The sequence below is a fragment of the Chenopodium album genome, chromosome 11 (genome assembly GCF_948465745.1).
Source record: "Chenopodium album chromosome 11, dcCheAlbu1.1, whole genome shotgun sequence".
Classification (NCBI taxonomy): domain Eukaryota; kingdom Viridiplantae; phylum Streptophyta; class Magnoliopsida; order Caryophyllales; family Amaranthaceae; genus Chenopodium; species Chenopodium album.
This window is the reverse complement of record NC_137844.1, coordinates 53569614-53591675: the sequence shown is the minus strand read 5'-3', so window position 1 is coordinate 53591675 and position 22062 is coordinate 53569614. Positions and strand designations below refer to the sequence as shown.

Below are 22062 nucleotides of genomic sequence, written 5' to 3'. Positions count from 1 at the left end.
CCAGTGTTGCTCTATGGTACAGAATGTTGGGCTTCTAAGAAAGAGCATATTAAAAAGATGGAGGTTACGGAAATGCGCATGTTAAGGTGGATGTGTGGAAACACTTTAAGAGATAGAATCAGAAATGAGGTTATTCGCAAGAAAGTAGGTGTGGCGGGCATTGTAGATAAATTAAGGGAAAATCGTCTGCGTTGGTTTGGACATGTAAGACGGAGACCCGAGGGTGCACCGGTGCGAAGAGTGGAAGAGTGGGACCATGGAGGGATTAAACGAGGAAGAGGGAGACCAAAGATGACTTGGTTGGAAGGAGTGAGGAAGGATATGAAGTGCATGGATTTACGTGAGGATGAAGTTTTGGATCGTAAGGGATGGAGGAGAAAGATTTATGTTGATGACTACACGGAATAATCAAATTTGGTTCATGTTAGCCGACCCCACTTTTGGGATTAAGGCTTTGATTGATTGATTGATTGATATAATGTTCTTTTTTAAAAAAAAAAAAAAAAAACCAAAAAAAAAAAAAAAAAAAAAAAATTTTTACAAATTTATGCTTTGCCAATGAAATGATTTGCTCATATTTGTTGGTCTCTCCTTTGGTAGAGTTTTTGAGCTGAATTAACAGGATCTACATCTGCTCAAGATTAATCGTAAATATAAAGTAAATTTTGATTTCAAAACATAACTACGGGTTTCATAGTCTTCGTTTGATTTATCTAAATTCATTTTGTATGAACTTATCAAAACCTATTTTGTTTACAAGTATATGAACTTATTTTATGTAATTTGAACTTATTTACTTTGATTGAACAAATTTTATGTAATTTTCTATACTTTTTTGTAAACCTATTTTTTTTGAAATTCTTTTATCTAAATAGGTTAAAATAAAATGATACAAAAAAGCCTTAACTTTTAAATGTATCTTTTTAATTGGGAGATTTTTCTGTGTGGCCGGGGTTACTGAGTTACTCGGTCATAGCTTATTCAAATTAATCCTATCTGAGTAACCCTTCAAGTAACTCCTGACCGATGAGTAACCTCTCGAGTAACCCTAACTAAATCCCTCAAGTAACCCATGACCGTGTAAAATGAGTAACCCTTGACTAGTAAATCGAGTAACCCCTAACCGAGTAATCCTTTGAGTAATCCCTGTCCAAACCCCTTAACTAACCCTAACCGAACCTCTTAAGTAAACCATGACCAAATAACTCAAATAACCTCTGATAATTCAAATAACCTTTGATTGAGTAACTCGAGTAAATCCTGCCGCACGAAATGGCCAACAACATACAAACCTTTGGTTATTTAATACAAGTACTCCATAATAAGTAAATTAAGGTGAACTTAACATGATTTTCGTATTTACATTACGAATTCCCCTCATAATTTTTGAATTAGTTTATTTTAATTTTCAAAAAAAATTAATTATAAGTGAGTAATAAATTCCTAAATGGTGGTGTTGATGATTCACAATCTCTCCCTTCCTTCACATCACAGTTGCTTCACTTCTCACTTGCCATTTTCCAGTTTCACACTCTCCAGGCTAACATCACTCATCATTCCACCCCTCAATCGTACCATTTTTGCATCCGAACTTTACCCTTTTTCTTCGATCGTCTTCGGAATTGCGTCTTACAATTCAACTGTTAATTTTCTACTGATTTTCCGAGTTTCAATTTCTCTTCTACACTATGATTTCTTCCCAATGAAGATCCGCGAAATTTCATCTTTTTTCCCCTAATTTTAGAACCCTTAATTTTCTATTTCTTGTAGAAATTGTTAGAAAGGGTGAATAAAAAGGGAAGATCTCAATGCAGTGGTACTTCGTAGCTGCTCTTCTCACCACCCTCACCAGTTCTCAGGTCTGCTTAAATCGTATCTTTTTTCTATTTTTCAATGTTTTTTATTTTATTTTGATGCTTTTGTTTTCTGTTTTTAATGGGTTTTTTTTTTTTTTTTTTTTTTTTTTTTTTTTTTTTTTTTTATATATGTTCTGCAATTTGTTGTTAATTTTCATATTTCTGGGTATTTAAGTTACTTGGGAATGTTAGTGTGATCAATATGATGGAGCTATTTGTTTAAATTGGGCACATTAGGAATGCATTTTACTTCTGATTATCAATGGGATTTCACCCCAAAGATGGAAGACGTGGGTGTTTCTGTAGCAGAATATAGTGCTTAGGAGACTTAGAATTTAGGAAGTAGTATTCACTGGACCAATCTTATGCATTGAGTGTGCGGATTGAGGGAGCAGGAACCCGTTTATTGTAAACTCACCTTGAAGGGTTGAATGATTAACGGATTACCCCCCTCAACTCCGCGCCTACCTCCCTATGGTTGTGTTTTGTTTTTGCTAATATTCTTGAATCTTGATACCTTCATTTCTTGTTTAATTGGATTCCCTTACTTAACTTCAATTCTAGTGCAAATTGAGGAGGTGGAGCATTATGAAGCATAAATTTAAAGAAATTATTGGAATCAAGTTTGTTCATCCATGTGTGAAGAACTTCTGTGCAGCTAACCCCCCCCTCCCCCCCCCCCCCCCCCCCCCCCCCCCTTCCCTCCTTCGTATGACAGCTATGACTGGATATTTTCTAAGATGTCCCTACTTAGGAGTTAAGAGTGACCGGGAGAATGTGAGAATGCACCAACTTCTACAAAGAATCTCTTATCAAAACTATGGCATTTATTTAATCATAGAGGGGGGGACAATGTGACCATTGTTACCACATAGAGGGAGTAAAATGTTTAAGTATGGAGTAGTTTAACCTCTAAACGGATGAATAAGATGTTGGGTGACTGAAGGAACTTTCCAGAATTTATTTTGTTTTAATATTACCATATATTGTAGTTTAATGGAGGGCCTGGAAAGAGTTATTTACAACAATTTAAGGAAGGATGAATTTATTGATGTGAGTTGTGACTTGTGAACATATTTATACCGTTCAGATTGCCGAATACACTTGCAATCGATGAAGCAGTAATCCAATTTTAACTCTGTTCTACATCCATGTTTTTCTATGCTGTGTGGAGGGATAGAGATGCCATGAATTTTAACTTGTAAGAAAAGAAAAGGCAAATTTGTTTGGGAAATCATTCTTGGGTCAAAGGAGCACCCTAAAGAGACCTACATCTACCAGGAGTTTATTATAGGTTTTATGGCTCTACCTTCTTGTTTTTATGACCATGCGCTTATGGATATAATACAGCTTTCACATCTTTTCCTCTACATACAGAATGATATTTTTACCCTTCCATATCAGTTTAAATTCCCTATGACTAGAATCACTAGATTCTGAAGTCTTGAGAATAAAGATGATGAAATCAGCACCTAAGCATTGATATGCAAATTGGTTGCTACAGCTCTGTAGTTGTTACTTCGTTACACCTATAGGCGATGCAAGTTTACTTTGTTTTAGGTATGAGGATAATTGTAGAGTAAATTGAGGATATAGAACTCGAAAAAATGCCTTCATGTTGTGAGAATTCGTTTGTTTATTCAGTTTTCTTTCGCGGAGGCAAGTGCCATTTATATGAATGGCAAATGAACTGATGTAAGGATGATGGGAATTATAAGCAGTCTCCTTATAAGTTAGTTATGGGTAAGAAATAAGTTAGGGAGTTTGTTAGGAAAGAAATTCTATAAATAGAGAAGCTTAGGGAGGGGGGAAGGCATGTTGAATGTTGATTGAGTATTTTGGACTAGCTTAACAAGCTAAATTAGGAAGAGATCCACCTCTTGAAAGTATAATTATCAGTAATTGCCTGTTTATAATCAATCAAACTCGTACTCCTTGCTTTATTTTTGCAATGTAACTCTTAATTCAGTCCAACGCTATGTATATTCAGAGCAGTCACAATAACAACAAATTTACTTGGGTCCAATAAATATTGAGGAGGAGACCTTTATTTACGAAGTACACTAAGACGCCATCCCACTAGCAATTAATTAAAAAAAAGGAAAAATGAATACCTTTAAAGTTGACCCTTGCTGGAGTGTAACCTGAACTTATTTAGCGGTCACTGCTGAACACTTTTGTTCTCCCAAACGTTCATTTGAGATTCAGCTCTAAGTGTTGGTCCCAGGAACACCTGTAACAACCTATGATGCCCCATACCATCCAAATAAGTGGGAACTTGCTATTCAGAATGGGTCACCACATGGTCACAAAAGGCTTCTCTGGGATGCTGGGTTTAAATTCATCAGCATCTTTGAATTTAAGTTTCAAACTACAATATAAGATGGAATGCCTTCTGTAACATATAACATGGACATTTGAATTTGTATATTAGCAAAAGAGCAATTACCTGTATCTTATGCTTAGCCTCTACTTTATGTGTGACAGGGCATTTTAACTACTTTATCACAAAGTAATGGTGGTTACAAGTATGATTATGCAACCGTTCCGTTTCTTGCTGAGGTGTTCAAGGTGCTTCCTTCTATTCCCTTGTAGCTCGGAGACTTGAATTCCAAGCTTCTTATGTGACTTCATAGTTCAACATCGCTTCCTATTGACTTATTTACATATTTTGTGTTGGTAATGCTAGCTGGTGGTATCCAGCATACTTCTTTGGAGGGAGGTCCGTACTTCACCTTCTGTAAGGATGACAACTGATTGGAAAACTGTGCGACTGTTTCCAATACCATCAGTTATATATCTGATTCATAACAATGTTCAGTTTGCCACCCTCACATATGTGGATACATCCACTTACCAGATCATGGGCAATCTCAAGATTGTTACCACTGGGATACTGTTTAGGTGCTTCCACTCTTTTCAAAACTTCTTAATTCACATCCTCTTATGTTTAAGCTGATTTAATATGTAAAATTTTTTTTGAATTTTTTATTTAATTTGTAGGAGACTCATGTTTAAATATAAGTTGGAACTTAGTTCTGAAGATTTTTTGTCATGCAGGTTATTTTTGAAGAAAAAGTTGACAAATTTGCAATGGATGGCAATAATTCTGTTGGCTATTGGCACAACCACAAGCCAGGTGATACTCCCAAACCTGTATGCTCCTTTTTTCTAAGTGCAGTGCTGAAATTATTTTTATGAAGATGCATGTTAATACCTACTATTACATCAAAGCCAGTATCAAAGATAGTTAAAGATTAATGATGGTTTTCTACCAAACTACCAGGGGCATGAGACATGCTTTCTGTCTACAGTAATTCAATCAAGAATCCAACACATCTTTCATTATGAACCTCCCCCCCCCCCCCCCCCCCCCCCCAATCACCCCCAATAGAAAAAAAAAAAATTAAAATGAAAGAGCAAAGAGAAGAAGGGTAGAACATGGAATTTGCTGATGAGATTATCTGTTAATGATCTGAGGCAATTCATTTGTACCTTGCCAATGTAATGTTTAATCTGTCTTTTTCCCCTCTTATCATAGGTCAAAGGCTGTGGAGCGTCATCATGTGACTCACTTCTCTCAGCACCAATCCAAGGGTATATGTTTGGGATCTTGTCAGCTTGCCTGTCAGCATTAGCTGGTGTTTATACTGAATTCCTCATGAAGAAAAACAATGACAGCCTGTATTGGCAGAATGTACAACTTTATACGTAGGTATCTCTGTTTGAGTTACATGCTTAAACTTGCATTTATGGTATTATCATGATTGCATGGTATCATGCATACCGAGTTGTTAGGTGATTTGACTTAGACCACCAGTAGCATTTACTTGGTAATCACCCTCCCCCTAGGTTGTATGCTATTTCTCCTACTTTATGCTTGAATAGTGTTGTGATAGCGACATGTAAATAAGATGCCTTTTAATTTGGAAATACAATATCCTTTGTACTGTTGATCTTTCTCCAATCTATACTCAGCCATAGTGTCCTACTATGTTACTTGGACTCGGATGAAGTGTCAAATTAGACAGGGGTGTCCAAGCATCGGACTCGCCCATTTTCTTGAAAAAAGTTGTGTTTTTAGTTAAAAATGAAGTGTCCAAGTGTCGGTGTCGGTGTCGGTGTCCGACATGTGTCGTGTCGACACGGACACATGAGGTAAACGAAAGAGTCCGAGTAACATAGGTGTCCTATGTTTCTTCCTGGACTGTACATATAGGCATTTTCTAATGGAAGTTATGAGCAGTACCTCTATTTTACTTAGGAATATGCCATAGGCAAGGTGAATTGCTCTTCTCTATCTCGAGGATTGCTAAAGAGGGAAGAATACCACATATTAGCAGTTGACTTACCTTTGCTCTGTGTACTTTTGAACAGAATCATTTCAGTATTTGTAAATATGTAAAGGTTTTCAAAGGTACTTGAATTTAATTTTTGTTTTCCGATTACAATCCCTTTGCATCATCTCTGCTTGTTAGCTACTTGTGCACCTTAACCCCCTCACCTCCAAAAAAAAAAGGAAATGAAAAGTAGCCTTGCAAGGTTAGTTCTTTACTATCTTCTAATCCAACCTCTTTATTGATTAGTGATTGAATGGATGAGCACCAGTATTTGGGAATAAAAAAAAAGGCCTGCAGGTTGGAATTAATTTATTTTATCTTCAGTTGTTGCACTGTTACTCAAACTTCTACTTTGTTTGGAAACAGTGGTGCTTATATCAGTTCTCTTGCAAACTTTGTTAGATATCAGGCAATAATGCAGTCATTTTTTTTACTTCTCCAGATTTGGCACTATCTTTAACTTGGCACGCCTAGTTTTGGATGATTTCACAAGTGGTTTTGAAAAGGGGCCATGGTGGCAACGCCTTTTTGATGGATATAGTATGGCAACCTGGCTCGTGGTTCTAAACTTAGGGTCTTCAGGGCTACTAGTTTCATGGATAATGAAGTATGCAGATAACATTGTGAAGGTAAATATATTTTCTTAATACACCTAGTAGTTGAAACCAAAGATCCATGTGAGGTAGGATGTCCAATACTCCAATTTTAGTTTCTACTAACAAATATTTGTGTTTGGAATAATAGATTTCTTAATTGCAAGTTCTTATTATAGCACAAGTAATCTTCTGTTTCATGGCAATTCATTATATTTTTCAGGTATATGCAACCTCAATGGCAATGCTGCTGACAATGCTCTTGTCTGTTTACCTGTTCGAATTTAAGCCAACTTTACAGGTTTGTCTTTGCATATACACTAATTATTATCTTATTCTTTCTGATCATATTTCTTTTATGTTACACGGAGTGACTGACAACACCCCCTCCCCCCCCACAGTAAAAAAAACCCCGAGAAGGGGAGGCTCTGGGAGGGGTTGACATGTGACATTCTTCTTGCAGCATTACTCCTTGATTCATGATTTGAATTTATACACCTGAAGTGACGTATCTCAATTTTTTGGGTTATCCCAAATTGATTATTTGCATGCTCTTTCAAGAAAAACAAGGCACTTAATTTTTTCATGCATATTTTTAATCAAAGAAAATATTCAAAATTCATTATTGGGCGATCTAGATTTGATAATGGTTTTGTAAGTGCATATCAAATTAATTCTTTTTCTATCTCATATACTCCCTCCATGTATTATAATCAGACCGCCAAATTTAAAATGAAAAGTTTTTACATGTGATATTACAAATATACCCTTCTTTTGCTTAGCAAATTGTTCTTCTTAGCTTTGCTAAGTTTACCTCAAGTCCAATTATAAGCTCAAATAAGATAAGCTTTAATAAGGTTAATGAAGGCTAACCAAGTTCAATTTGTGATCAAAATAAGTTCTATTAAGCTATATAAGGGTCTGTTCTGTTTACCTTATCTTCACTTATTTCATGTCTAATAAGTTCAGTTAAGTTAAGATAAGTTCAATTTAGAAAAAAATAAGTTAAAAATAAGTTCTAATAAGGGTTACGCAAGTTACAACTAAAATAAGTTCTAATAAGTTCGGTTAAGTTCATATAAGTGAAAATCAGGTGAATATAGTGCACCCTAAGTTAAGATGAAAAGCAAAAATAAGTGACAATCAAAGTGAATAGAGTGCGCCCTTATTTTTCTCTCTCTTTTTACTCTATTTATTAAATAATCACATGGGTTTACTTACCCCTTTTCCATTTCACTCTCCTTTTTTTTTTTTTTTTTTTTTTTTTTTTTTTTTTTTTGTGGGTTGGGGCCCTATTCACTTGCTTGCAAAGTTGCAATTAAAAAAAAATTAAAAAATACCGACATACAATGTATATTGCAACTGTAGAGAATCTGCTAAACTTGAGTTTCCCATTTAATTATAAGAGTAAAAAGATTAATAAAATGAAGAACTCATGTAATGGGGAGAAAGATGGAGCAAAGGAAAAGGAATAACTCATGTGATGAAGAGAGATATAAAGAAAATACATACAAATAAGGAAATGTTGCAATGGGTATGAAACTTTCATAAAAAGAAAACATTGCAATTTATATGGAACAGAGGGATCGTATATGTCACTCTATAATTTAATTACAATATTTCTTTATTTTGAAAGTTTCATATTAATTGCAACATTATCTTATTTTTAATTATTTATTCCATCTCTCCCTAACACTTGATTTCCTTAAATGTGCGCATCATCTATATTTTAGAATATTTTTTTTACAAAAATAGATTTAGTATTTTTATACTTCTTCCATTTTTATGACTTTGCAGCATTTGGACTTTTACACTATTGACTCTCTTTAATCATGATAAGAAAAGATAAAAGCATGTGGGGTCTTGTTAGATTTTTCTTAATATATATCTTTGAGGACATATATTTTTTTCTTAATATATATGTATAGTCTAAATCATGCATTGGAAAGTAGATAAGAATGGAGGAAGTATATCTTATAAGTAGACTTGGGCTCTGTTGCTCTTTGCTTAATTTTGCTGAACTAAACATATGCTCACTAAACTTATATGTTTTGAAATTTGTTTAAATAAACTTAGGAGAACAAAGCTCATACAACTTCCTAACATGAACATCCCATGGGGATTTGAACGATATAATTAATTTTTAAGCCTACTTCCAAAAGACAAATATTTTTGCTACAGTACTATTATCTAATTCATATTGTAATGATTATTTGGTTCACCTGATGGCTGCCTAGATATGGAAAATACTCCCTCTGGTCTCTAAATGCTCTTCCCATTTCCTTTTGCCAAATGCACATTTTTATAATTAATATTTAACAGTATCTTTAATTACTTATTACTAAAATTCATAAAATTTTGATTTTTTTTAACATACTCATTGATATGAACCAAAGTACCAACAATACCCCGCATAAATATGCTTTTTTTTTTTTTTTTTTTTTTTTTGTATATATATTGGAAAAACTCCGTAAAAGTTAGAAGATTCACTTTGATTTAATTTTATATAGTGGCCAGATCCAAATGGAAAGAACAAAAAGAAATAGAGGGAGTTTATAGTAATTAGCTTGTTAATATGGATCACATGATCAGAGTTCCTGTATGGAGGAGGCCAGCACTGAGTAGAATTTGCATTGGAAATTTCATTGCTTAATTACACAGAACCAAACAGGGCCTAAAGTTTGTTTGTACAATTTATGATCTGTTTAACAGAAAAAACTGGTTAGTGTGTTATTGTTTCTGTTCCCTCTGTTTAAGATTAATTGCCAGTTTACCTACTATAATTAAATCTCATTACATTTCATTTATATTCTTCCATATTATTGATTCTAAGCGAGTTATTGTAAGATGTATAATCATAATCAAATCATAATCATTTTCTTTGAACATCTAAAACAGTAAATAGTTCGAAATATATTACTTTCTTTACAATGCATGTCTATTGCTATATCTCTGGGTCTGCTACTTGCTCAAATCTTATTGAAAAAGAGTGTCATTATTTTTAGGATGGAGGACACCTCTTAAAAAAAACTAGTTGTTCTTTTCATGTTCAAAGGGTTGATGACATTCTTTTCCCCCTCTTGCAATTTTGCAGCTTTTCTTGGGTATCATTATATGCATGATGTCATTGCACATGTATTTCGCTCCTCCAAATGTGCTTGTGGAGTTACCTGTCATGGCAAAATCAGAGCATGCGAACCTGAAAGAAGTTGCTATAGAAAGGGTGAATTCCTGACCTCATTCGGCCAAAAGAATATGTTTTTCTGCATCTGCATTTTGAATCATAGTTTGAGAAGATAGTGAACAATTTCCTGATTATTCCTGTTTATGCTCTCCGAGGTGCTGATTTCCTGATTATTCTGGGAGTTGGTGGTGCTGCCTACTTAAGGGTTCTGCAGGAGAAAGGACTGGTTAATAGTCTAGACAGAATTGGGTAGGAGTAGGATTTTCATCACTGGTTGCAAGACCAAGGGAATATGTGGTTAGTCATATACAAAACTGAACATGCCTTTGAGTTAATTTTGGAAAGCAATTATCCTTGTGAACTGTAAGTAAATTTTTTGAATTATTTTTGTAATCTTGCTTAGTTATCATTGAAAATTATGTAACCTTTAAAAGCCTAAATCATCTATAAGTATTATACTTTTATTATTTTGTTCAAATATTCTCTTACTGCGAATTCTTCTGAGTCTGGTAAAATTAGAATATATTCATGCGGCATATCAGAGAATAGTTTACTGCACAAAGCCATATAACACAAATCCCAATTAGAAGCAAGTGTGGGCTTGTGGCTCAAGGCAACAATGGTTCAGGAATTTGGTTCTATTATCAAAATCTCACTGATTTAATATTAATTCTTTTATAAATAATTCCAAATTATTCAATAGAACTGTTTTTCTTGTGTTTCTTTATTCTTGGTTCTCGAAAAACTTACCCCTTACCTTCTCCAACACCCCTATAAAGGTAGAACATTGAAGTTGCTCATGACATAAAAATATAAAATCTTTCCTTAAGATCTCATATAAATAAACACGATGCTTACAATGTTTGAGAGATTTTTCGGCAATGCTGGAAAACACTTGGCTACTTGGCCATCAGTCAATGGAGGTTCAAAATTCGTTGATGAACGAAAGGAGAGGAAGTCTTGTAGCAGTAATCATTTCCAGATGCCTCTGCACTATCCCAGGTATAAAAAAGGCGACTACGAGAAAATGGAAGATTGGAAGCTAGATTGCCTGCTTGCTTCTTATGGTTTGCCAGTAATTGGAACTTTGGAACAAAAGAGGAAGTATGCAATGGGAGCTTTCCTCTGGGAATAATCAATTTTGGCTTTGCTGTGAAGTTATTAGTCTTTCGCAAATTTGAGTATGTTTAACTGACTAGTAATTCTGGTAAGTCAACATGGATAGGAGTTTGCCTCCCTCGTCATCTGCTAATATAATGAATGTTCAATTTGGTTTTGTCACTTTCTACATACAGTGTATGTTATATTCCTTCTGTCTCATTTGATCCAAAAAGCTCTAAAATGGAGTATTTAGCTTATTTGTGCATTTTAGCTAATTGTCCTTTTTCCGGGTGATGGAAGAGGCTTAAATTAGCGCATCATGAGTGCTATCATTTAAAGCCTTAGCAAATTTTTCGTACAATGGCAATGCAAAGAGTGGCTCAGGTTAAGATTAGAAATCTTCAATCCTGGTTTAATCATTATGCCTTTGGCTAGTTGTCCTTCATTTACTCACATCTGCAAATCTGCAATACTTATAGAGTTCGTATAAACTGTGCTATAGACTAGAAATTAAGAGGGGGGGGGGGGGGGGGGGAACAAAAGGATAGACTAGAAACATGCCTTATCTAGCAATATTAAGAAGGTTCATAAGAAGCCTGTAACAGTGGAACTGAAGAAAGAGCAAAGAATTGAATATGCCATTCAATTGACATGTTTATATTTCGCTTGTAACAATTGTAAAAAAAAATATCTGTTTAATGGCTTGAAAGACCAGAAAACTTAGTTAATCGTAAATTGAAACCAGCCTCAAGAACTCAAGCCTTCAACACCAATTCTATCTACAAAATTCTCAACAATGGTGTTTACACATGCTGCCTTTATAAACTCGTTACAACATTAATTCCTACTAACCAATTCAGGCTTGCCTTTTGCTGCCATGATCTACTTCTGGAGTTCTGGCGACTTCTCGTCAGGTAGCGAGAATTTCTTCACTTTCTATAATGAAACATTGAACAACAACATCAGTACAAGCAACATCAGTTTGCCCTCAAGAAATAAATTGGCTTATAGGTCTTAACATTATGAGGGGAGATGCAGCAATCAGCCAAATTTGATTTAATCTAAACACCTAGATCAATCATATTCCACCATTCTTATATCAGTCTCTTGCATAATTTTGCTCAAACAACCAGCACCATGACAATACCATAGGCCAGAAACATAGAGATAGACAAATAGAACTTAAAGCAATAAACATAAATATGCTGCGATAACGCAACCCTTATAACAGCAAGTGTTCCAACAAAGTAAGCGTACACAGAGTGACAGAGCATTAGATTATCAATACATTTTTCCACATATAATAACAAGGCATGATGGTTATACTTATATCGCATGACAAGAACTGAGCAGCTGTGCAACATGATTTGCCTCATTTCAAAGCATAGCAAGAAATTTCATTTTTTCAAACTGCACAAGACCAGTGATTCAGTGGATTACCACTGGTATTGTATAATTCACTAATTCCCCCGCACACCACAATCAGGAACGTGCAAATTTGGAATGCGTACACGACGTAAATTTGGATTAATGTGGTAAAAGTGTAAAACTACGTAGCACATAATGTTCCCATACCAATTCCACATACTGGTACAGTGGCATGTGGTACATTCCAAGTAACACTAATTACAATTTACTTGCACCCAAAAACTATCCAAGACATTAATGTTGCTCTAGCTTAATAAATAACTTACTCCCATAAATGCCCTACAGGGCTTACGTTCATTGTCAAAGAATTCGGAACTTAGAGCAACAACCCAGTAGGCTAGAAGGTCAAGGCGCCGCACAAGCATCATTAGATCCTTATCTCTTAATCACTCGAGACTAACTACAATCTATTATGGGGTCCCAAGGTAATGGCACAGTTTAGGCCAATTAGAGCCTACAATTATATACTTATTTGTTAAGCTTTAGCATAATCTAAAGACCACAAATTTCAAACATGAACCATCACCAAAACAATATCTAACACCTAAAACAGTCAATACTCGAGACAAATAAACTAATCAGAGTCTCCAATGTGTTTCTTAGCACTTGCAACATGTAAGAGACCGCACGTATCAATCATAAACCATCACCAAAGCGAGTTCTAACATCTAACAACAGCCGATACTCCAGATCACTGGGACACTGATCTCTTGCTATAAAATGGATTTAATTCAGCATAGCACTATAACCAATTCCAACAATATGGTATACATTATCGACACTACGTCTTACATAGTTCAACCCATCTTTCTCTACCACCATCAGTCCACCAACAATCACAACTAATTGTTTTTTTCGTTCTTAACATATTATTCAAAACCCTATAAATTTCATGAAATTAAGGCTGAAAACAATAATTGGATTCTACAATTAAGATTCTAACTTTGCTAATTTCACCTCATCTTCAAAATTTTAAGATGCAAAATAATCACAATTTAAGAAAAAATTACTTGAAAAAAAAAAAAAAAAAACGAAAATCAACGAACAATCAGAATGCAGCACTTCCATTGAAATGAAAGTAAATTAAGAGAGGAGAGAGAGAAAACCTTGGAGAGGACACAATGGCGAAGTGATTGCAAAAATTTACGACATTTCTCTTCATCGTAATTTGAATCAACAACACAATTTAGAAGATCCAATGCTTCTTTCCCACAAACTGCTTTTGATGCTTCCATTATTCTGCAGATTCTTCAATGAGAAGAAAAACAAATTACCAAATTGAAGAACAACAAATTTGGGGAAAATTAATAAGTGATTTAGGGTATAAGGAGAGGAATCATAAACAATTTGAAGGTGTTTTTCCTCCCCCAAGATATGTCAATCTGTGGGCAAAGAGCAGAACTTTGGAATTTTTTTGATTTTGTTTACGTGTTTTCTAGTGGGTCGTGGAATGTAATAGAGCCTTGTAGAAATGGTTTTTGCGCCATTAGTTTAGTTGGTGTTGTGCTTGTGCAATAGACATAAGTCTTGTTTAACGGTTTGAGGTAGTGGTTTAAGGGCATGTTCTCATTGACTGAATCCAGCTAATTAGTGATTTTTAACTACGGATTAGTAATTTTCGATTATTTATTATTATATATGTGTGTATATACAAATATACATATCAAAATATTTAAAAAAAATATACTATATAATTAAAATATTTATGGAAAATATATTAAAAATATGAAGTCCCAAAATATTTTAAAAATATATACTATTTAATTTAAAAATAAAATATTATTATGACAAAAGAACACAAAACACTTTGTAAAAAATTATCACAATTAAAATAAAAATAAAATAATATAAAAAAGCTGGAACGAAATTAAATAGAGCCAACCCCCCAACTGTATACCACTCTCTTTATTATTCTAATTAATACAATGTTATTATTAATTATTATTATTAATTTATTATTATTATTATTATTATTATTATTATTATTATTATTATTATTATTATTGTCGTTGTTGTAATAAGAGCTTAAAAGAATGAAATTTGGCTTTATATCATTAGCAATATCATTAGACATAAACTGAACTGAACTGATTAGAGCTGAACTGAACTGAGCTAAACTGAATTGAACTAAACTATTGGAGCTGAACCGAACTAAACTGAACTGAACTGAAAATAAACGTATGAGAACAAGCCCTAAGTTTTGATTAAGTTAATACTCCCTTCGTCCGACTTATTTTTTTTTTGGGTAAACCAAAATACAATGCCTCTTTCTATTTAAAAGTTGTAATTTTTACATTATTACCTTTTTTATGAGTTGTCATCTTTTTTCCTTTACTTTTTTGTACTTTTAATATATATCAATTTCCAATATTTTCTCTCTCTATCTTTTCAATTATTCCCAACTAATTTTTCTTTCTCTCTATCTCTCTCTAACCTCACATGCATATATGTACTTTTAATCATTAAATTTAAAAAATTTACAACTTTTTTAATTCCCGGGCAAAAATCAAAAGAGACTTTGTATTAAGGGACGGAGGGAGTACAATACAAAATTAGTTGCGAGTTATAGATATCTATATAGCTGGTAAAGTGTATATGTATTAAGTTTGTATGCGAATTAAAGGATATGGTACTTGAATTTGTGAATATAAAGAGGGATATCCGCATTCATACAATTCCTTACGGAGTAATCATTACTCGTATAATTGATGAATTTTAATATATCATCCATGTTATCCACATAATTAATTTCCGAGAAGAAAATCATTCTTTGTATTCTAATTGAAATTTGTGAAATGAATTTAAACATTATTATTACTATATTGAAATTTTTACTGCAGATTACAACATTGCATCTAGGTTTATTTGTTTGTTGATCCTTTATTGATCCCTCCTCTATAGCACTGTCAAAACGGTTTGACAATTCGGTTTCGGTTCGGTTTGAAATCGGTTCGGTATTCAATCGGGTCGGTTTGGAATCGGTTTAATTGTCTCACGGGTCGGTTTTGGTTTGGTTTAAATAGTTATCGGTTCGATTCGGTTTCGGTTTATTGTTAAGCGGTTTTAATTCGGTTCGGGTTGTAAACAGTCCGGGTAGTAAACGGTTCGGTGCAGACGGGTTGCGGTTTGTTAACGGTGCGATGCAAACGGTTTTTATCCCGGTTCAAACAGTTTCGGGTTAAAAAACAGTTCGGTTCTTTTTTGGTTCAGTTTATAACTGGTTCGGTTCTTTTTCGGTTCAGTTTTTAACTGAATCGGTTCTTTTTCGGTTCAGTTTATAACTGGTTCGGTTTTTCGATGGTTTAACCACTTTAACGTTATTCATATCGGTTCCATTTCAAGTTTACTAAATTACGGTTCGGGTCGGTTTTCGGTTTCAAAAAATAAAATGTTTATCGAGTTGTTTGGATTCGGGCAGTTAAATGGTTTTGGTTTGAAATTTGATAGTACTTGCTAACCTTTTGCATTCACAAGTTTTATATAAAGTCGCGAATCATTTCATATTTACTATTTAGGCATCATATTATAAACAAATTCTCATTGATTTTATAAATACATATTATGTTCTGTTTCAAGTTTAGTCATACTGATCTTACTAGTTTATTACGAAATAGATTATAAGAGTTAGTGTATTAATGTATTACTGTGTTTACAATTAGGTTATTATATGCTTCTTATCTAATCATTTATATACATGACTAGAGGCAGTAGTGTTGCTAATAGTTTGAGGCAGGGCCTGAGCCTGCTTGTTTTGCTCTTGTTTGTGAACACTGATTATCCTTAATGAATGATTTGCCTTGCTATTTTAAAAAAAATATTCTAAGATTTCTAATATTTAATCCATTTAATTATATTCCCGTCAAAAAAAAAATCCATTTAATTATATAAAAAAGTTTGTAAACGGTTCGATTTAGAAGCGGTTTGAATCATAAACTGTTCGGTTTATAACTAGTTCGGTTTACAAACAGTTCGGTTTTTAAATGGTTCGGTGCAAACGGGTAGCAGTTTGCTAACGGTTCGGTGTAAGCGGTTTTTTTGCCAGTTTAAACGGTTTCGGGTTGGAACCGGTTTCGGGTTAGATACGGTTCGGTTCTTTTTCGGTTCGGTTTTCTTTCAGTTCGGTTTATATTTGGTTCGGTTTGTTAACGGGTTCGGTTCTTATACGGTTTAACATTATTCGGGTCGATTCGGTTTCGGGTTTACTAAAATACGGTTCGGGTCGGTTTTCGGTTTCAAAAAAATCGGTTTTTAATCGGTTCGGTTCTCATTTGGGTCGGTCGGTTTCGGGCAGTTAAACGATTTCGGTTTGAAATTTGACAGCACTACTCCTCTAGTTATCAACCACTTCAATTTTTAGATGTTTCAAACTAAATGTGACATATGAAACACCTTTATGTACTAATTTTTACATTTAATAGACATAATTTATTAATTGTGTGAGTGCATAGTGCAGTGTAATTTATTTGTATATTGTAACTAAATAAGTTTAATTGTCTTCGTTGGGAAACTTTTGTTTATATTCCAAATTGACAAATTTACATAATATGATCCCAGCCACTAACAAAACTTACCAAATTATGGTTAATGAAATTTCTATTTCACGTGGGGTGCTTCATTACCATTCTATAATTAGAGTGCATGCATGCAGTTCATGTGTATTAAAACATCAAATTAACCACCCCACTTTAATTATTGTTAGATTTTAACACTCTAATAATTAGTTATATTAGGCGTTTATACTAATATTAGTAAAAAGCTTAATTAAAGATAACATCAAATGTGCCTTTAATCCTAGATTTTTGTGGATTATATAGAATAACAACCACCCCATTTAAAACAAAAAATCACCTTCCAAAATAAAACCCATTTTATTTTTAAATTTGGTATAAAAATTCAACCTTTTAAAGGCTTTTGAAAAGGTTAAGATTTAATTTTGGTGGTAGAAAATATGGGTGTGATACGCATCGCATTGCCGTTGTTGGTTGTAATGTGCTGCGTTTTGCTGCAATCTACTAGCGCATTGATTCATGTTGTTGGAGGAACTGATGGTTGGGAACTACCCCCTAATGTCACCTTCTTTGCGGATTGGGCTAAGCCTAGAACCTTTGGGGTTGGTGACAAATTAGGTGAGTTTTTAAAGTTTCAAATTGTTTGAGTTTATTGAGTTTGAGTTAGGTCAATATAATGCCAAATCGAAAATTTTTGTCCATAATTCTATACCTCTATTAAATTATCAATTAAGGTTACAACTTTGAACAAATTACTTTTGAAATAACGAAATTTAAAATGAACTAATCATATTATATTATATTATCAATAATCATGATAAATTATAATCCCCCTAAATCATGCCATGATATTGAATTTTCTTGCCATTATGGCATTATATGGTTATAAGTCTCTCGATCGATCCCTTTAACCTAATGAGTAGTATATAATGAAAAATGAATGTGTGTGTGTTAAATTTTACAAAAGATGTAAAATTGTGGAAGGAAATTGACCTAAATTTGTTCATTGATACATTTCTTAATTAACACATCGATTGATTCTATGTTAATTTGATGTTTAACTTTGGTTTTAGCCAAAAATAATTGTAGATACTTTTTATAATATGTGCGAGATACTTTTTGGTCTCTATGGGATTTTTATACATAAGAAATTGCATATAATTATGTATTACATGTTCTAAAATAATGCTCTATGCAAGTTAAGAAATTTGTAGCAAAAACACGTATAGATTGGTTTTAAATTAATGCTTATTTATTCTCGCTCAATCTTTTCTTTTCATCTTTTTAGCTATATGCAATCCTAAGGTCTACAGTTATCATTAGCCTAATTGAAATGAAAATTGCAGTGTTTCCATATAGAATGGGAGCACACAACGTGCTACAAGTATCAAAGGCAGACTATGACAATTGTGGGCATGACAATGTAATAAACATGTTTTACAAAGGTCCAACCGTAGTCCAGCTAAACGCCACCGGCGACTACTACTTCTACAGCAGCGTTGGGACTCACTGCGAACTCGGCCAGAAGCTACACGTTCACGTTGTTCCTGGCAAGGGTTACTCCGGTCGTGGCCGCCACTTCCTCGAAGTTTTTTCCCATGCTCTTGCTCCCTCTTCTCCTCATGCTACCAATTCTGCCCTTAGCACCACTTATATTTCATTCTTGGGCTTGCTCTCTTCTTTCTTGCTGGTTGTGCTTCTCATATGATTGTTCACAAAATTTATAACACATGAAATACATGGTTTTTTTTAATTATTAATTTTCTTTTGTAAATTCAGTCACATTTGTTTATGTTGGTACGTACATGAATGAGTTCAGTTTATGTGTATGTAGTAGATTAATTTGGTGTAATTTTATTGCAAGTTGTCAGAGAATTGTAATTTTGGTTTTGACACAAATTAATTTTTTGCAATAGATAAGTGGGAAGATGAGTAGCATTGATGTTGTATGAGAATTTGTTATATTGTATTCTCTCAGTCCCTTATTATTTGTTACACATAAAATGCTATGGTCCATTAGGTCTAATAAATTAATTTAGTTTAATTTTATCCAATTTGCTTGCCAACTAATTTTTTGTGGTAATAATGTTTATTCAATCACACCAGCCTCTAAGCACATAGTAAGGTGTATCCAATCACCATGAAGGATTAACCAACGGAATTGCAAACAATTACTCCGATTTTATAACTATGTATTACAATTGATTTATTAAATGCATTTTTACTATGTTAATAGCTCATATACAAGTGTGGCATTACTATTGTTATGATAACTTCCACATATCACAATTACGTGTTATTAAATTTATCGTATTGATAATGTATTCTAAACTTATAAAGTGACAGTTAAATACAAACATAGAGAGTGATATATATTTGTATCCACGTACTAAGATCCTTCACATTGAGAGTGAATAACAATCTTTATTACATATGATTCCGCCTTGGTTGTGCACATAATGTACATCACATATAGGGCCAATCATATACTGTAGTTGCAATGTTATACTTGTAGTAGGTGCATTGTGACATTCATGAATGTAATTTAGGTAAATATTGGTATAGTACGTGGTGCTATGTAAACCTAAAATCGAATTTTGATCGAGGCCTAGAACAACAATTGAGCCTGAGAGCTTAGCCTTATTGTGTGAACGTGGGCTGGGCTGGTCCATTCACTCCCAAATTGTATTACAAAGCTTAATTTTGTATCTCTTCTCGATTTTGTACTTTTTTGAGTCACTTGCCTGCAATTGGTGATCTTGTATTCTTTTAGACAATAAAAAAATCTCCCTCTCTTTTGAGCTTAACTATTGGGAAAATTGGAATATCTCTCTATGTAAAAGTAGTTTATTCTTGAACTTCTAATGATAAGATGATTTTAAGACTAAAATACTGAATTTAGGGACAAGATTTTTTTTGTGAGGAACAATTTAGGGACAAGTTTATGAATGTATCAGTAACTTATTAAAGGCATCATGTTTTGTTCACCTTATTTTCACATAACTTCACTAGTTAAGTGAAAATTAATAGACAACAATGTTATCAATTGGACTTATTTTCTATACCTTATGGGCCTGTTCTCATACGATTATTTTCAGTTCAGTTCAGTTCACTTCAGGTTCAGCTCTAATAAGTTCAGTTCAGTTCTTAATTTCCTTCTCTTATAAAACATTCAGTTCAGTTCAACTCTAATAAGTTAAGTTAAGTTCAGTTCAGCTTATTTCAGTCAATGAGAACAGGCCTTATGTAAGGTATGGACTTTGGAGAGCCACAAAAGTCCTCAATTTAGACCTTAGTATATAAATTGTGAAAAACAGTCAGACATATTACGGGGTGATTGTTAAAAACAGTCAGACATATTAAGGAGGAAGGAAATACTAGCTAGTGTAAAGCATGTCAAGTCGTAATGAACCTTTGTCTGAACCCACTTTGAGTATCACTTGAGACATTGTGGACAAGCCAAACTCATGACATATAGGACTATCAATTACCAAAACAAATAATTTTTATTACATATAGATAAGATATCTTTGTAGAAAATGGTTAAAATTTGATAGAAAGGTGTACAATACGTAGTGGACCAAAGAGGCATGGTCCGGGCATGGTTCTAAACTTCTTATGCTTGCATTTCATATCAATTATTAGGACTATTCCATACTTATTATAATTATTATTATTACAACTGCAAAATTTAAAATCCAACAAAAAATGTTGGTTTTCTGATATTATCAATTTCCAACATAACTCAAAATCAAATTCCAAATTGAGTGAATGTTTAATGGTTTCTGTCACATTTCCACCTGCAAATAATCTGAGAAATACAACGTGCTTTTCCCTTGCCTTAATTATTTAGCCTCATTTGAGCAATTGTTTTTAGTAATCATAAATTTACTCCCGAAATTGGTAAATTGCACCTTTATTGATGAGTTCATAGTTCACCCCATATAGAGGGAAACATGATCATGAATGGCTTCTTTGCCGCAGTGATTAGTGAATATATATATATATTCACTCTTTGTCAATAACAAATTGTCACATTGTCTTAATCTCTTTGACTCTTAATGCTATGTTATCATTTAGCTTTGATTTATTTTGTTAATTTTTGTCCGATTTATTTGAATTGTTTTCTATATGATGTCTGAAATATATAACCTGAAATAGTGTTTAAACTTGTTACTTTACTTAATTAATACGTAACAAGTGACAAGTAACAAACAACATGCCCAAATGCCCAATTAAATAAATGTAACATTATGATTGATTGCATGTCACCAAAATACGTTGGCCTACAAGAATAATGAAAGAGATATTATTTGGTAGGAAGCTAAGGTAGTCAATTGAATTGGGGTAGTACTTTTAGAGGGCAGGAAGGAAGATATGATATGAAGAACAATCACAAAATGTATGTGAGTATGTAAATATGCCAGGCAAGATGCATGAGATTATATGATATCAAATCATAAGAATAAAAATGGGGACACTATTTAATTGAAGCAGAAATAATAATAATAAAAAGGATATATAGATAATAGATTGAAAAATCTCATAAAACTCCCTCCATATTACCCCGTATTATCATTGTCGGTAGGTAAACAGAAAATGACCCCTTTATTTGTGGGACCTTGCTTGCTCCCATTTATACCATGCACTTGCACTCTTATTATGTTACGTTAGTTATGTCTCTTGATTGTTTTGTATATCTAAGAGTGTAAAATTTATTATATATATTTGGGTGTACAGGATATGTTGGGTATAGCCTAAATTTTATAAGCCCGTTATTTTGGTGGAGTATTGTACATATTCTAGAAATTTTCGGAATAATCAAGCAAGGTCATTACTTGCTCTTAATTTCTCTAGAATAATATCCTATTTGAATGTTTTAGAGAATTATTGACATTGAAAGCTATTAGCTAGAATATAATACATGGTTCGTGAATTTTCTAGAATGTTATGGATACAAGAATGATGGAGGAATTTCTAGAATATTCCGGCCATTTCTTCCAACCTTCATCTACACCTATAAATATAAGTCATGGGCATTCAATCATTGAA

At 33.4% G+C, this 22062-nt stretch overlaps 1 protein-coding gene and 1 pseudogene across 1 annotated transcript; both read left to right on the top strand.

Moving 5' to 3' along the window:
* Positions 1-1472: 1472 nt before the first annotated feature.
* On the top strand, positions 1473-10451 carry LOC145569198 (CMP-sialic acid transporter 1-like). Its single transcript, XM_081628554.1, has 8 exons — positions 1473-1859; positions 4344-4427; positions 4546-4760; positions 4917-4995; positions 5398-5567; positions 6639-6825; positions 7013-7090; positions 9884-10451. Exons 1-8 carry the CDS (start codon positions 1809-1811, stop codon positions 10022-10024), a joined length of 1005 nt encoding a protein of 334 aa, XP_081484680.1. The 5' UTR covers positions 1473-1808; the 3' UTR covers positions 10025-10451.
* A 6999-nt stretch (positions 10452-17450) lies between these two features.
* Positions 17451-18718, top strand: LOC145566853 (umecyanin pseudogene; annotated as a pseudogene).
* Positions 18719-22062: the final 3344 nt, after the last annotated feature.